A 15,583-nucleotide genomic window follows, 5' to 3' on the forward strand; every position below is an offset into this window, starting at 1 on the left:
CGCCCCGCGCTGCACGGCTCAAGTTCCCCCCGCTCCCACCGGGAGGTCCGATGGGTTGGAGCGCGCTGCGTAAAAGAGCGCACGCAGGGAGTTTACAACATGACGCATGGCGCGCGCGCGCACGCAACCACACACACGCACACACACAAACACACACATATACACACACATACACACGCACACACACACACACACACGTACCCACAAATGAATGAGGAGAGAGAGAGAGAGTGAGGGTTTGTTACGCAATGTTCAGCTGAACTTTTTCCGATGCAGGAAGGGAGTGGGAGCAGACAGATGGAGGAGGACAGGAAGTATAACGCTTGAATATTTTGAGAGTCCTGATGTGACGACCGAATAAAAGCCAAAGGGTCAAAGGTAGAAAAAAGTCCAAACAAACAAACATTACTCAACAACATGAAATTAAAACCAAACTGATAATGAAACCAAAGGTATCAATAACTATTGTGTATTTATTCCACACTCATGTTGCATATTTGGAACATCTAAGATTACACCAAGATAACCCAATTCTGACGGATGGGTCAAACCTTAACCCCCCCTCTGTCAATGTTGTTGGAGTCACTATGCAACATTACGATACATTGACCGTGACTTCCCCTGCACGCTCACTATCAGTTCTCCTGAAACCTCAGAGAACCAACCCTGACCTGCCCCGACCTTTCATCCAATAAAAGCCACATCCTCAGTTTGAATCAAGCCTGAAACTTTAAATCATATAAGTTGTACCACATATTTGACTTAGAGAAGCCAGATCATTAATTTACATATTGTTGGTTTCTGGCCAACCCAGATGCTCAGCAAAAGCACGACCCGATTAAATGTTTTTATTTCCTGGGGATTTTCCTCATGGACTCCGGGTCTGTCTGCTCTCATTGAATGTAAATGACGGAGGATGATCAGCACCTTTGTGGTTTTGCAGGAGATCTTAATGATGTCATATATCTCAGGGCAAAACCGAAGCCTTGATTCATGTGCGAACTCGCCTACCTCTGTTGATCACTGTGGTTACGTCACATGGTTGCCACAGAGCAGCAGAGAACTACAGCAACAACGAAATTAATTCAAGGAGATCTTTTCCTGTCATTACATGTCAAAAGAAATGAAAGCGGTAGCAGGGCACGGCAGAACTTTGGGCCAAATGTTGGCATGCCAGTTATATGGTAATATGCTCACAGTGACAGAGCTAAAATGCAGGGTATGTTTATTATGTTCATCATCTCATTGCTAATAAGCACTAAACACAAAGGTCAGCTTTATGTTTAGTGGACAGCTCAGGCAGAGGCGAATGTTAGTTTTGCGGGTATTTGTTTATTACAAAGTAGCATTTTGATCTGACCATGGCACTGGATAAACAAGTCAGTGGATCAGCCAAATTACTACAGTCGATCCTGACTGGAACGTGAATGCGTGTGGCAAACCCCATTCCCAAAAAAAAATGCTGTAGAAGAAATCAAAGGACAAAAGATACACCCTGCAGGTGCCACGAATGTCACCAAATTTCATGAGTAGTGGTTCGACACTTTTGATTGAATATGTCAAAACATTGGCGTCATGGTGATACTGGAGGAAAAGTCAGGGGACCATCAAAATGTTTGGGTTTCACCCAGTGGGGACCAGGAATCTCTGTACAAAATTCTATGGAAGTCACTGGAATTGCTGTCGAGGTATTTCAGTCTAGACCACAGTGCTGGCACGACTAAAAAAATATAATACAATACATAAGCAAACAAGCAAGACAGAGTTGACTGTACTTGTATTGTATGTGTTAAGCCGTGTTCTAAGTGCTGGATGGCTGTAAGCCGGTATTCATTCAACCCAAGAGCAGAAACGTTTAGTATTTGGAGGTGTTGGCTTTGCTAATAATACACTTCATCTCTTGCCCCAGAGCAGAGGAAGTCCAACAGTTAGTCAGTGTCAGTGATTAATGTTGACCAGTGGTATCAAGCAAAATGCAACAAAAAAACAGCAAACAGCATAGCAACAAGGACACCCGGTCCAGGGTTCATGTGCTTTTCTTTATTACGTCATAATGAAAACAGAATGCTGTGCGGAGAGGAACTGATTGATACATCATTTTTGTTAAAAAAAAAATAAACATCCTTATATGAATTGTAGTGCGAGTCACACATTAGATTATTACCAAGGCTATTTTACATTTTGAAAAATGCAGACAATTTAATGTTGATCCGTCTGGCTTTGGCAGATAAATGACACAACAACATTTGCGGCTTCTGCAAAGCGGTGGGCGTGAGAGGAAACATAAAGGTGACTCAGGTTCACGGAGTATCTGAGTATAACAGATGGGCCTGGGTCCTCACTCTCACACTGTACGTGGGAAACAAAACAGCCAGGGGTAGGGCCAAAGGACACTTCCTGACTGTGGGAGACACAATAAAATTGGGGGGAAAGCAGACCTTTTCTTATATAAACTGACAACTACAAGTTGGAAAATACAATACAGGAACCAAATGCTGTCATTCATTGTATGTACATAGAAATGAATGAGCATTGATTTTTTCTTTGCATACTTCTGATTGTCCCTGTGCCAAGGAGTGGCAGTGAGAATATCTTTGGCATGTGCTGTATTGACACTTTGCTGTTAAATAATAACCCAGTTCTTCTTACATGTTTTTTAACCCATGGATCAGAAAAAAAAGCACAGCAACTCACACAGCTGTATGATGTATTTTTTACATTCTAAATAGCCAGAAAAATAAATAGATAAAAATAACGGATTTCAATTTTGCCCATGTTGTAAAGCATTTTAGTTTGACATTTTGGTAAATATGTTTGTTCATGTACGAGCATAGAAGCTCCATGCCAGTGTAATGTTTGTACACTGAATATCAAGGTACTGGCAACGTTAACTTAGCTTTATAAGCAAAATGACGGTAATCAAAGGGAAACAGCCTGGCGCTCTTTAAAGGTTCAAAAAGAAATATGTAGCTGGAAACTTGAAATAAATATGTTGTATTTTGTTTATTGAATCTATATAAATACCATAGTGTAAAAAGTACAAGGTAGTTCTTTCTGACCTTTTTTGGGTTTGGCTCTAAGGGATAAACATATTTTCGAAATCAACAGTTCATTTTAGCCCCAGGTTGAGGTCTACTATTTCAGAATTAACTTAGAGTGTTTGTTATAAGGGCCACGGATTATTTGCAATACAGTTTTCATGCCTTTTATTAACAATGGAACCTCTGACCCTATTTCACACGAATGGACAGCGTCTTGACGCGCAGCCAGGGACTGATGAAAACACACGTTACAAATCATTTTGTTCATGTGTGATGAAGAAACAATTCAAACCTGACAGTTTTTCTCAAGAATGCCTGTCTTCCAAATTATTTGGAAGTGGAAAATGTGATTAAGTCTGTGACATCAAGGAGCTTGCCTAACTGTGGAATGACGCAATGTTGTCTGTGCGCGTCACTCACCGGTCTGAATCAGCAGCAGTGTTCATTCACAATTCGCCGTGCGGCGGCCGATGTCATGCACTTCACGGTTGCTCTGGAGGGGAACACAAATAGCAGAAGCCAACAGGAGCTCTGCTGCTGAACAAATGATTTATCGGTTGCTCTGCCGCTCAGCTCTCAACCCCCTTCTCTGGCTTTACAAAAAAAAAAGGACGCAAGATTCGGTGTGTATTCTGAACAAATTTTGGAAAGCAAATACTTTTCTGAAGAGTAAGAATGAATCATTTATTATGGAGCCGACCGAACACTTTCAGTTTTGTGTGTTGTCCTCCTCTTCCCATCTGCCGAACATCGTGGTTTCTTACGTGAAAAGCGTTGCAGCCCGCATTTGAGAACTCAGATTTCATGGCAATCCTATCCAATATTTATTCAAACATTTCACTTTACAGTGCATGTCCACCTCTAGATGAAAAGTCATTTCGACTAATGAGAGTGACGAAGATTCATCCTCTGGGCACCCAAGGTTGGTCAGAGCATGGTAAGAATGGAGCTTGTTCATTGGTGCAATGACCTGAGTTTACCAGAGTAGGTAGTGATTTTAGGGTTAGGGGTTATGGTTAGCTTTAGGGTGGGGGTTGTGGGGCTAGGATTACAGTTGAATCCCTAAGCTTGTTTCAACTATACCATTACAATCGATCAATAATTTGTTTCCATAGCAGAATAAAATGAATATTAACCTAGGTCTCATTATCAAAATTAACAATATATTGTTTTAAAACCCAAAACGTAGTCCATTCTTCGTAGGAATTCAGAGGAAATTGAAAAATATATCTACCATGTGTTGAATGAATCACATTGTGACCTCTGGCATGCAATTCAGGTTGAGTTAATCTGTTCCTCCTTTGGAACATGGCCACACAAGCGAACTGACAGACCGACAGACTGACATTGTCATCCCTTAAGCCAGGAATCTCAGAACCATGCACTCCTCTTTATTAACATCTCTTACTCTAGAATTATGTCCTGCGATTCTAATCATCATACTCTCACAAACACATCTCAACTTGCCTCATCACTTTTACGGTAAAATCATCAGGTTGTGAAAACATGAGGGGAACACATGACGCTATTGGAAAAAAAAGAAGCTTATTCATGGATTAAAATAGATTTGAGACTGCTGATATCTATCAATTACTGTAATCGTGAACTAAAGTGTCTTTAATCTACTTATTACACTATATAATTACGGTATCGATGTAACCTCTAATTCAGTATATTCTCCTTTTTTTGCATCTATGTTCTGCTAGCACCGTTGCATTGAGCTAAATGCCAGCATCATGCTAATGTTACAGTAAGCAGGTATACACGCAGTACAGCTAAGGGTTGCATCTCTAATTATTCATTGATTAAAAATTGCTGATGAACTTTTTTCGTAAGCTTGCAAATTGAAAAATGGCCATCTTTTTACTGAATATGCAGCTGGCACCAATTAGGCACCTTGTATATCAAAAACTCTATTGACGTCAATGGTGTTGACATGCATGCATCAGGCCCAAGTCCACATCTCTGACCATTGCGACCTAACCATGCTGCCCTCTGGTGGTTATTTGTGTCAATGATCGCATATAAAGTGATAGATATTTATAAAGAGATAATAATGGTTATTGTCTCGGTAGATATTTTCCTGTGGCCTGGTCCAGCTACTGCAGGTGGTCCTGATGCCTCCGACAATAAGGACACTTCCTATGCTATTTTTAGATAGATAGATAGATGGATAGATAGATGGATGGATGGATGGATGGATGGATGGATGGATGGATGGATGGATAGATAGATAGATAGATAGATAGATAGATAGATAGATAGATAGATAGATAGATAGATAGATAGATAGATAGAACTTTATTGATCCTAAAATGGGAAATTCCGGAGTATCAGTTAAACAGAGAGAAAAGGTTCCGAAACCAGCCTTTGCTGTAGTCACTGTTGTAGTGGTCCATAAAAGTACGTAAAAGCCAAGAAAAAAGACACAAAGAGTACTAAACTAGTAGCATTTAAAAATTGTGGCAAGTTAATAAAATATCACTTTATTGTTTTTGAATAATATCATTGTGTCTTTCTCTGGAATCAAGCAATCTTATCCAGTTGTTTTTGCTTTTTGAAGACTTTATCAAAAAGATGTCATCACAATCAAAATGTTAAACATTGTGAATGGAGGCACAAACAAATCTGAAGGATGGAAATGACAAAATCCAATTGATTAAATGAATAAATACAATAAAGGCGTGGGTAAGTATTTGGTGTTTGTTTATAATATTTTTAGTTTTGTAAAAAAGGGCCGAAGCTTTATAAAAAGTCAATGGCATGGATTTGTTATGGAAACAGGATCATGTCAACAGGAGGATTCCCTGATTCAGCAGAAGAGCATCTTCTTCTTTCAATGGTGAATTGCAACCATGCCAAGCATTATTATTGCAACCAAGGTTCTATATTAGGTAGTTCTTAAAACATTAACATTGCAGAGGGACTGAAGCGCAACAGATTCCTCCAACAAAATTAGAACTTTTACAATATTTTTTGGACAGGAAGTTTAACTGTGTCGCATTATAATACTTAAATATTGTATTATTTAGCACATACATGTCTACACTAACATACTGTATTGACTTTAGCAAAACTAAATACATTCAAGCTGTCACGGGTTGGTGGTGTGTTTCAGACCAAGCTGGCAGGCACAGGTTGAGGGGTGAAAGGGAGAGGAGGTCTATTGTACTTGTGCAGAATATTGAGCGGAGGCAAGCAGGAGGACGATGGCTGCTGGGGTGCTGCTCCAATGGCACTGACTGACAAGCATGCTTGGGTTGGACACACATACAAACACACACAGAACACACATACACAGGAAAGAGGGGGAGTGCAGGAACCCACCAGTTTTGAGATTTTTTTTCTCATTCAGTCTAAACTATGTCTCTGTCCTGACTCTCTTGACCTCTGTGTGAAGAGGTGATAAAGATTCCCGCATGGGGGAATCGTTTGTGTCTGTGAGGGGGAGCTTCCCAAACCCACCAGCACAGAGGCGGCACATGGTGACAACCTCTTCCTAGTAGGGCGGGTTGGGACACTCCTTATCCTCTTGACTGATGTCACAGGTAATGAATCGTTTACGATGCCACAAGTCAACCTTTGCCTTTGAGGTAGCTATTATTTGAATGTGGCCTCTAATAATGGAAATATATTATAAACAATGGAATAATATTCAAGAAGTTTCCCATAAGAAATGTAATCCACAAACATGTGTAATTTTAACTTTTTTGGCTGTAACATGTATGTTTACTATATGTGGACTGAAGTACAGCAAATATAGTATGGCTTCATCATGGATTAAAAAAGATTTTAAAACTTTTATGACATGAGATTAATTTGTACTATGAAAGTTAAATTCCAGTTTTTAATGAAACACAAAATCATCAGACTTTCATATGCAAATTATGTTAAGGCTGCATGGTGACAGTTTAAAATATTTCCACAACACATGCAGAACTACGTATTTTCATGAAATACATTCATGCCCCACATATTTGATTTGAAAAATGAAACATATATACATATATACATTTAAATCGAACTGATTTAAATGAGTATATGAATTTCACTAAAAATTAAGTACAGGCTTACTGTATATACTGTACTAACACAACTGGGGACACAATATTTTACAATGGTGATCTATGGGGAGAAAATACTTGTTGGGCCGCAGGGGATTGTTTGCTTGCAGTACCACCAGTGGCCACCTGGAAGACGAAGCCCCCTGTACGTCATCAGTACGCGACTACAACACCACCTCCGTCGGGTCTACACATCATACACGTGAGTTAAACTGTATCACCGTTTATATCAAGTCATATTATACACGGGTTTGGCTAAATGTCTCACTTAAGTGCTCTTTAAACAGCCTGTTAAAATGTCCAACAAATATGGAGCTTGTTTGTGTCGCTGTTCTCGTGCAGCGAATTAGCAAAGTCTCTCAGTCGAGGTTTGGCGTAACTCCATATCCAGAACCATCTATTTAATTTGTCAATGCTAATCGACAGCTATGTTAACAACATAGAATACGAATTATGAAATTATCTGAGACATTTTTACCCGGAGGATAAGTCGGCATATATGGCCTTTTTCCAGTAATAAACATCTCTTGTTTGTCTAATTTCCTACTAATATATTGATCACAGAATAATTGTCTAAAATAATCTGACGTCATTCAAACATCAACGATGAACAAACGTGCATCGACCACTTATACATTTAATCATTTGTTGAATCAGGTGGATGTAAATTTAACCACTAGATCTTTAAGATAGCGTCAGTGTCCTTTTGTCTTTTTCCTGTTTCAGACACGAGATCAAGTCTAACAGCTTCTCTCACAACACCAAGACGGGATACTGGTCACCTTCATGCTGTGAACGTGAAAGCAGCGATGTTGGCAAAAGCGGAGGACAAAACGCCACAGAAAGGAGGAGGAAAGAAGAGGCAACACCCCGGCGACGATGGGAAAGGAGGCGAGAGAAAGAAGAGGGGAAGAGGAGAAGGAGGAGAGAAGAGTCAGGGAGACGGTGGCAGGAAGCGCCTGGACGCCCTGAGCGTGGGCTACTTCCGCAGAGTTGGGGAACGACTCGGTGAAGGCTTTGGAGATAACGAGGAGAGAGGTGAGGATAATTCTTCCTCTTCTGGTGAGCTGAGCGAACTGGAGGATGATGAAGGTTGGGAATATCCAGCAGAGGGGCACATTGCATTAAAGTCGTACACTACCATTAGACGTCTAGTTGATCTACAGAACATTAACAACTTAAATAATCGTATGGTCATTTTGACTCTTTTTTCATACAAGAATACCAATTCCAGCTGCTCAAATATGAGGATTTTCTGTTTTCTTATTTGTCTGTACTCTCACAAGTGCAGACCAAAGTGTGTCCTTGTGTGACACAGAATGTCAAGCTGTCAAAAACAGAAAGTCAATCAAATGTCGGGTCAGATTAGAGCTCCTCCTGAATTATTCCTTAATCAGATGTGTAATTAAATCTGTAATTTATATGGGCGTCATGAGAACTTTAGTTCATTTCAATAATTACTTTAATAATTGCTGATTAGTTTCTCAATGAAACGATCAATCATTTGAATGGTATAATACTTTCCAAGAGCCCAAAGTGCAGTGATTACAGCCTTTAAAAATTTTAAAAGTGGAGCCAGAGAATGAGTCATATAGTGTCTGCCTGAAAAATGACTTTAATTATTTGACTGACCAGTGATTAATTTAACTAATCTTTTTTAGCTTCATTTAAAATGATACCCAGCCCAAGTTCTTACTGAACGTGCACAGATTATTGCATTGGGCAATCCATTGTTTGAGCAGATAATCTGTCATTTAGGTTTTAGTTTTCTTAAGTGCTTTAAGAAAAGCGTTTAAAATAAGTTGCTTTGATTTTCACTGAGTTGGATGTAATTATCCCTTTGCATTGGTGGAGATATCATCGCATCATATTACCTATAACATAAAAAGCAGGTTATGCTGCCTCCCTCTGCCCAGCAACATTATATACATGTTTGACTCCAGCTCTTATCAATATATCTCCACTTTGTTGACACAACATGTTGTGTCTCTCTCTCTCTCAATGTCACCCGTAGAGATGTTTGTAGAGAATGTGCTCTCAGAAGTGAAAGGTAAAGCGGCGTTGGTGGCAATGGACCAGACCGGGAGCATCACTCTGCAGCGACTTCTCCCACTCTCCAGTCCCGAGCAGGTGGGAGAGGTGCTGGCTGAACTTGGTGGAGAATCAGGCTCTGACTTAAAGGTGGTCTCTTGTGATCGGTGTGGGGGCCATGTGGTGGAAAGTGCCGTCAGACAGATGTCCAGATGGATTGGTAAGATTAGAATGTTTCACCGTATGATATTCTTTGTCGGAAAAAGTGAAATGACATGGGTATCAGTTGCATCCTCTTTTTTTTTTTTAGAGCCATCGCAGAAGGAGCCATCTGCTACCACAGAAGAAGAGGAAGAGGAGGAGGAGAGTTGTGGAGTGCTGGAGGCGCAGGTGTTGTCTCTGAGTCAGGTGGTCAGAGACAACTGTGAAGAGTTCATCACGCATGTTCACGGCTCACACGTGGTCCGCACACTTTTACACATGTTGGCCGGCTGCCTGGGACCCCCCCGCTCTGAGTCTCGTCCAGGTACGCGCACACACACAAGTTCATTGCAGTGGCCGGATGTAGTGAGTCCCCTCGTAGGCAAGGTTAAGACAACTGTGTCCCATCCCCTCCGTGTCATGGGGACATTTTGAGCTTTGGTAATTTCAAAAGATATTTATACAGAAACGTGACAAAAGAAATAATGGGTTTGTCTCCTATAAATACAGGTCCCAGAATAGTTGTTTTAATTTTGTTTATATTTTACAGCAGACATTAGAGTGCAATACAACAATACAAAACAGAGTGTCTGCATTGTACAAAAAATAAATATACAAAACAAGAGGGGGAAAAAAGACCCATAATGATTTTCGGGATGTAAACAGGAAGTATAATGTTGCTAAGGATTTAGTGAGATGATAGTTATTACTGAATTACTTTATAGAGGAATAATATGCCATCATAATGCAATTATTCTCTGTCTTTCGATCTTTTTTTCTCCAATTTCCTTGGGATCCTTCATGATTTCTAAGCAGATTAATTGAGGTTTATTCATCATTGAGATAATATCCTCACAAAAGTGCAAGTCACATTGCTTATTTGTGCAATGATCCAATTAGCCAATCACGTGGCAGCAGAGAAATGCATAAAATTATGCAGACTCAGGACTGGAGCTTCAGTTGATGTTCACATCAGAAATGAGAAAAGATTTGCTCTCAGGGATTTGACTGAGACAAATACAAATCAATCATCATTTAAATGCCATGTCCATCTGAGTACTGTTACCACCCAGTGTTCATCCCTTTATGGCCACAACTAACCTTCTTCTAACATCTTCTTCCAGCGCAGTAATGCATCATGTCACAAGGCAAATGTCGTCTCAAATAATGAACAATAAGTTCAGTGGCCTCTCCAGTCACCAAATTTGAATTCTTAAAAAAAAAGTGCTTGATGAGTATTTGTTCAGATTTCACAGTTTTGATCCCAAGGAGGAATTTTACAGCAAATTGTGGTAATAATATACTGAATCTTTTAAAGGTGACATATAATGCAAAAATCACTTTACAGTGTTTGTGCACATAAATGTGTGTATCTGTGGGGACTGCCAGCGCACTAACTCTGAAAATAGGCCACACTGTGTTTTGTGTGAGCTGGCTACACCCTCCAGCCTGGCTCTGAAACACTGGTTCAGACTTCTCTCCCACTGTGACGTCACAGTTGGACTCTCTTGGTGTATAACCCGCCTGCAATCTGAAAATCTCCATTTTTCTGGGGAAGGGGCATGTCATTTCCTACACATTTTGTAATCTGTTGACCAGTCACAACAGTCTGGTCCATCTGGCCTATCAGAGCAGACCGGGGTTTATCGGGAGGTGGAGCTTAAAGAAATCCAGGCGTTTCAGACAGAGGGTGAAAAGAATTGCTGCAGGCTTGGGCAGTATGAGAACACTAATGCCTTTTCTGAACATTAGAGCATTAAAAGTATGAGCATAATATGTCACCTTTAAAGAACCTTAACTGACTCCATGAACTGTGTGGGGGCCACAGCTACTCCTGCAGCTAACATCTCCCGACAAACCATTGACTAACTAACTCTGATTTGTTTTTAGTTCAGTGTCGTGTAACGTTCACCTCAAGTAGTACCTTTGCCTCACATCTCTCTCTCCAAGCTCCCCCTTTAATTGCAACCCTCAAGAGGCATGACTCACAGTTTGAAAAGTCCTGGTCTGACATCAGGCCTTTTTCTTGAATGTCCCTGACCCTGCATTGACCAATGTCTGGCAGCCTTGCCACAAGTCAACCCTTCCCAGACAGAAAGCAGACTCTCTGAATGTTAAAGTTTTTCAGAAAAATAATTTCACCCATTCTGTGGCTTTTTTTCTTTCAACTTCACTCTCAATTTTTCTTTTTATTCAAGCATGACAGGAAGAAAAGAGAGCTCTGATTGTTGCCAGTTCTTTCGGCCGGGCCCCGTGTGTCAGGACATTTGCACCCAGAGGCGTGTTCACTTTAATCTTGTATTCATTCCATCTTTTCTCCTTTTTGTTATTCTTGTTTTTCTCCAGGTGCAAAAGAGCGCAGCGCTGCTCCTCAGCTGACAGACTTTGAGATTCCCACATCATTCTGGTACGAGCTGAAAAGCCTCACTGAGACCTTGATGGGAAACATTAATCGTGAGTCATCTTTCGTCCAACCCTCGTACACCGCAACGGTATCTATGTGGGGGTGGCCGGGGCTCAGGAGGTACAGCGTGCTGAAGTGTCCTTGGACAAGACACTTAGCCCTAAATTGCCCCTCACGGCTGTGCTTGAATGATGTTTGATAGAAAAGGCACCGTGTATAGAAGCGTGGTATGAATGTTTGTGAATGTGACTTGTACGTTGAGTGATCGATAAGATTAGAAAAGCGATATATACAGTCCATTTACTATTTACCTATCCGTGTCTTTTTTACCTGAACAAATTATTCTTTTTGCCAACCTTTTCACACATTTAGATTTTTAAATAGTTTTAGGATTATAAATGATTTTGGATACCCTAAAATATGTAAATGAGGAAATTGTGTACCTGATGTGGTAGCAAAGGAGACATGGACAGGGAATCACAACAGTAAACTTTTTTTTTTCTAAAGGTAGTGATTTTCCTTTTAACCTCAACGTTTTCACGATTTGATTTTGTTTCACTTTTTGTTTTTAAAAAGCGTCTCTCACATTTTCACCCAGAAACTCACAATTCAGCAGCTACCTGCTGAATTCAGCGCTGTCTCCCTCCTCTTGTACTCCTGCCGGCTGCTCTGGCAGTTTTCTTGGAATCAGAAAAACATTTAAGCCTTTTAAAAGCAAGTGATGACTCCTGGGAGAGTCGGCGGGGGGAAGTGCTCAAGGGTAGCTGTTTTGAATAGAAAGCTGTTCAAGACTGTGTTCAGAATTTATAAGATAAATCCAACCTTGACGTTTAAATATCACCACAAAATGAAATGGTCAATAAATAGTCCAGGGGCTCTCCCTGTACAGGGACTAAAGGAATCTCTGTTATCTCTAGATAACTGGAGACAGTCTGACAACATATAATTCTGAGATGCGGCTCTTTCTGGGTCAATCCCCTCCATGCTTTACTCAGGGCACCGGTTTTAAATAAAGGATTTAAACTGTGGTGACCCATGAATCAGACATGGCATTTTTTTTTATTTAAGTCACAATGAGTCATGGCCCCTATGGGCAAACATGATAAAATCTGTGAATGTAAATAAAAAAAACTGTCCTACATCGCACCGTGAGGCAGCCTGCAGCAACACGAGGGAAGGAATATAAATAATATAAGGCTGAGTTCTTGATATATCTTTAAGGTCTATTTACAAAGTTAAGAAAAGTTGCCTATTTCACACAAAACTTACCTGATCTATGCATCAAGGAGAGGGATACCTTTTTATGTTGAAGTTAACGTTATCAGGATATACCAGTCTGTAGGTTGGACATCAAGGATTACACAGTGTGTGAGAAACACTGGGTTTTACGCATAGCTTCTCCTTGTCTCTTTCCGTTCTAGTGAGTGTGACAGACGCTGTTGCCAGCGCAGTGTTCCAGACCATGTTGACTGTATGTCACAGAAAGCGACCCAAGCTCTGCAAACAGCTCCTCAAACGCATCATGGAGTACCTGACAAGTCGCAGTGCCGCTCCGGGAGTGAGGTCAGGGCGGAATTCTACTCTTCTGTAATCAATTTCTTTGTAATTGCCACAAAGCGTAACAGGGAGTGTTATTTTTTGTTTTCCCCATAGTCCACTCCTGGTCTTTCTAAAGGACCAGGCCTCTAGCCACCTCATCGAGACGATCATCCAGCTATCCCACAAACCCCTTCTTCGTGATCTCTACAAGAACCATCTCAAGGGTCAGCTGGTCGATCTGGCCCTCCATCCAATCGCCAACTTCCCCATCCAGAGGCTGACCTCGGCCTCGGCCAAATACAAACTGGTAGGTCCGAGCGTCTGGCTGAGCGGAATGGAAGCAATGGTTTTGTGACTACAGGTTTGACTTGTGATCTCTCTTCCCTCGTTTCTGCCTCTTAGTTCATGGGGTTGTTTGATGAGCTGGTCCAGGGTGTGGAGGCCATCTTGGCTGCAGGTCACATGGGGGTGATCATCCATCTGGCAGAGAGCTGTGCGGAGAGTGAGGAGAAACAGGACGAGCTGCTGCAGTGTCTCCTGCGTGTAAGCGCCAAAGATTGTTTGTTGAATCAATATAACGATACCCTTGTTCCTGGTTATTCCTCCTTTACGCCTGAGATCGAACACTTTAAAACTACTTCATGTTTGATTTGTGGATTAATGGAAACCCTATTGATGTGTTGACGCCCAGGCGTTCCACTGCGCTGAGCCTGGCTCCCGACACGACAGTTGCCTCCCCCTCTTCATGTCCCTGCTCACCTACGAGGTGTACTACCACTGTGACACAGAAGAGGGCAGCAGCAGCACGCAGACAGAGGTGAAACTGAGAGAAGTCAAATCATATCATTTCTGTATTGATTTTAATTGCAGTGGCGCATACCACAAAGACTATAAATGTGCCGATGAATCCGACAGTGTGTGGATGTTGGATAAATGTTGCAAATTCAGGGGGTAAAGTTTATTTTCTCGATCATTTCCCAGGTCCCACTGTCCTCCATCTGTTACCACGGCTCGCGGCTGGTCCAGGCGCTGGCCAGGTTCAAGGAGCGCTCGCTCCTCCTTAGCAGCCTGCGCACCCTGAACCCTGCCGACCTCCTGACGCTGGCCTCTGACCCCGCGGGCAGCCACGTCCTCCAGGCCCTCATAACCACATCCAGCGACAAGGGGAGGGGCAAGATCCTCAGGAGATTGGAGGTACGAGCACAGGCAATATTAGAACTGAAACGATTAGTTGATGAACTGATCTTTGGGCTTTGGACTGTTTGTTCAGCAGAACAAGCAACTTGGAAGACGTCACTTTTTTTGATGCTTGTTTTTCTCTATTGTATTGTCAAATAGATAATAATAATAATAATAATAATAATAAGATAACTTGTATGCAGGGAAACAATGTGTATTTTATTCATTTTTATTTTGTGATTTAAGTTTAGACAAGGTTTGAGACATGGTTGGTTGACCATATATTCTTTTCAGGTACTGTATTTCACATAAGCTGCTTCTTCCTTTAGAATACATTCCCCCGAATTTGAGAAATGTTATACGTTGAATATCTCCTGATTAGACTTATTTGTATGTCACAATTATGAAAATATTTGAGTAATACTTTGAAAGATGGAGGAAAAAATGTAACATTGTGGAAGAAGCAGGACAACAGGGTTTTTCATCCTACCGTTTGTCCACCAAGGGTCTGTATGTCCAAATGGCCTGCTCCAGGTTGGGCAGTCGTGTGCTGGAAGCAATATGGAACAGTGCATCAGTCAATCAGAGGCAAAGCATCGCGCAGGAACTCGGTAATACAGACGGGGGGGGCTTTCACTCACTTTCGTAAAGCTGTACACATTTCATTCCGTTCGAATGCACGCTCAGCTCACGTGTTTTCTCCCCTGTCTCTCCCTCTCTTCCAGTTCCGAGTGAAAACCAGCTGCGGTCGAATCAGTTTGCTCGTCACGCGTGGGCCAAGTTTGCCCTCTCCCACTTTGTACACAGACGACCCCACTGGCAGGAAATACAGACCGGCGAGTCCAAGAAGCGCAAGCTTTTCAGTGACATTCTGGAGTAGAAAGTACACAGTTGTACAATCTATTGTTGTATTTTGCTGAATTCTTTGATAAAAATTGAAATATAAAATTGCCCTCATTTGTGTGGTCTCAGGAGAGCAATGACTATTTTCAGTCTCTCTGTCAAAGCGCAATAATCAACGTGGCCTGTTGGGGCCGCTAGTGGAGCATTTATTCTTTCAGTGTGGTTTTCTTTAAGGTCTGGGTTATGAGCAGAGCAAACGCTCTACTGTGTGAACTTATAAT

The 15,583-nt window shown here is 41.4% G+C and overlaps 1 protein-coding gene across 1 annotated transcript; it reads left to right on the forward strand.

Annotated features, from left to right (window-relative positions):
- The first annotated feature begins 7,153 nt into the window (after window positions 1-7,153).
- On the forward strand, window positions 7,154-15,411 carry LOC118311314 (nucleolar protein 9). Its single transcript, XM_035635076.1, has 12 exons — window positions 7,154-7,307; window positions 7,832-8,143; window positions 9,120-9,356; window positions 9,447-9,662; window positions 11,684-11,791; window positions 13,163-13,304; window positions 13,395-13,587; window positions 13,683-13,823; window positions 13,972-14,097; window positions 14,262-14,474; window positions 14,965-15,070; window positions 15,185-15,411. Exons 1-12 carry the CDS (start codon window positions 7,169-7,171, stop codon window positions 15,337-15,339), a joined length of 2,088 nt encoding a protein of 695 aa, XP_035490969.1. The 5' UTR covers window positions 7,154-7,168; the 3' UTR covers window positions 15,340-15,411.
- Window positions 15,412-15,583: the final 172 nt, after the last annotated feature.

This window comes from Scophthalmus maximus, chromosome 5, assembly GCF_022379125.1.
Source record: "Scophthalmus maximus strain ysfricsl-2021 chromosome 5, ASM2237912v1, whole genome shotgun sequence".
In the NCBI taxonomy this organism is placed as follows: domain Eukaryota; kingdom Metazoa; phylum Chordata; class Actinopteri; order Pleuronectiformes; family Scophthalmidae; genus Scophthalmus; species Scophthalmus maximus.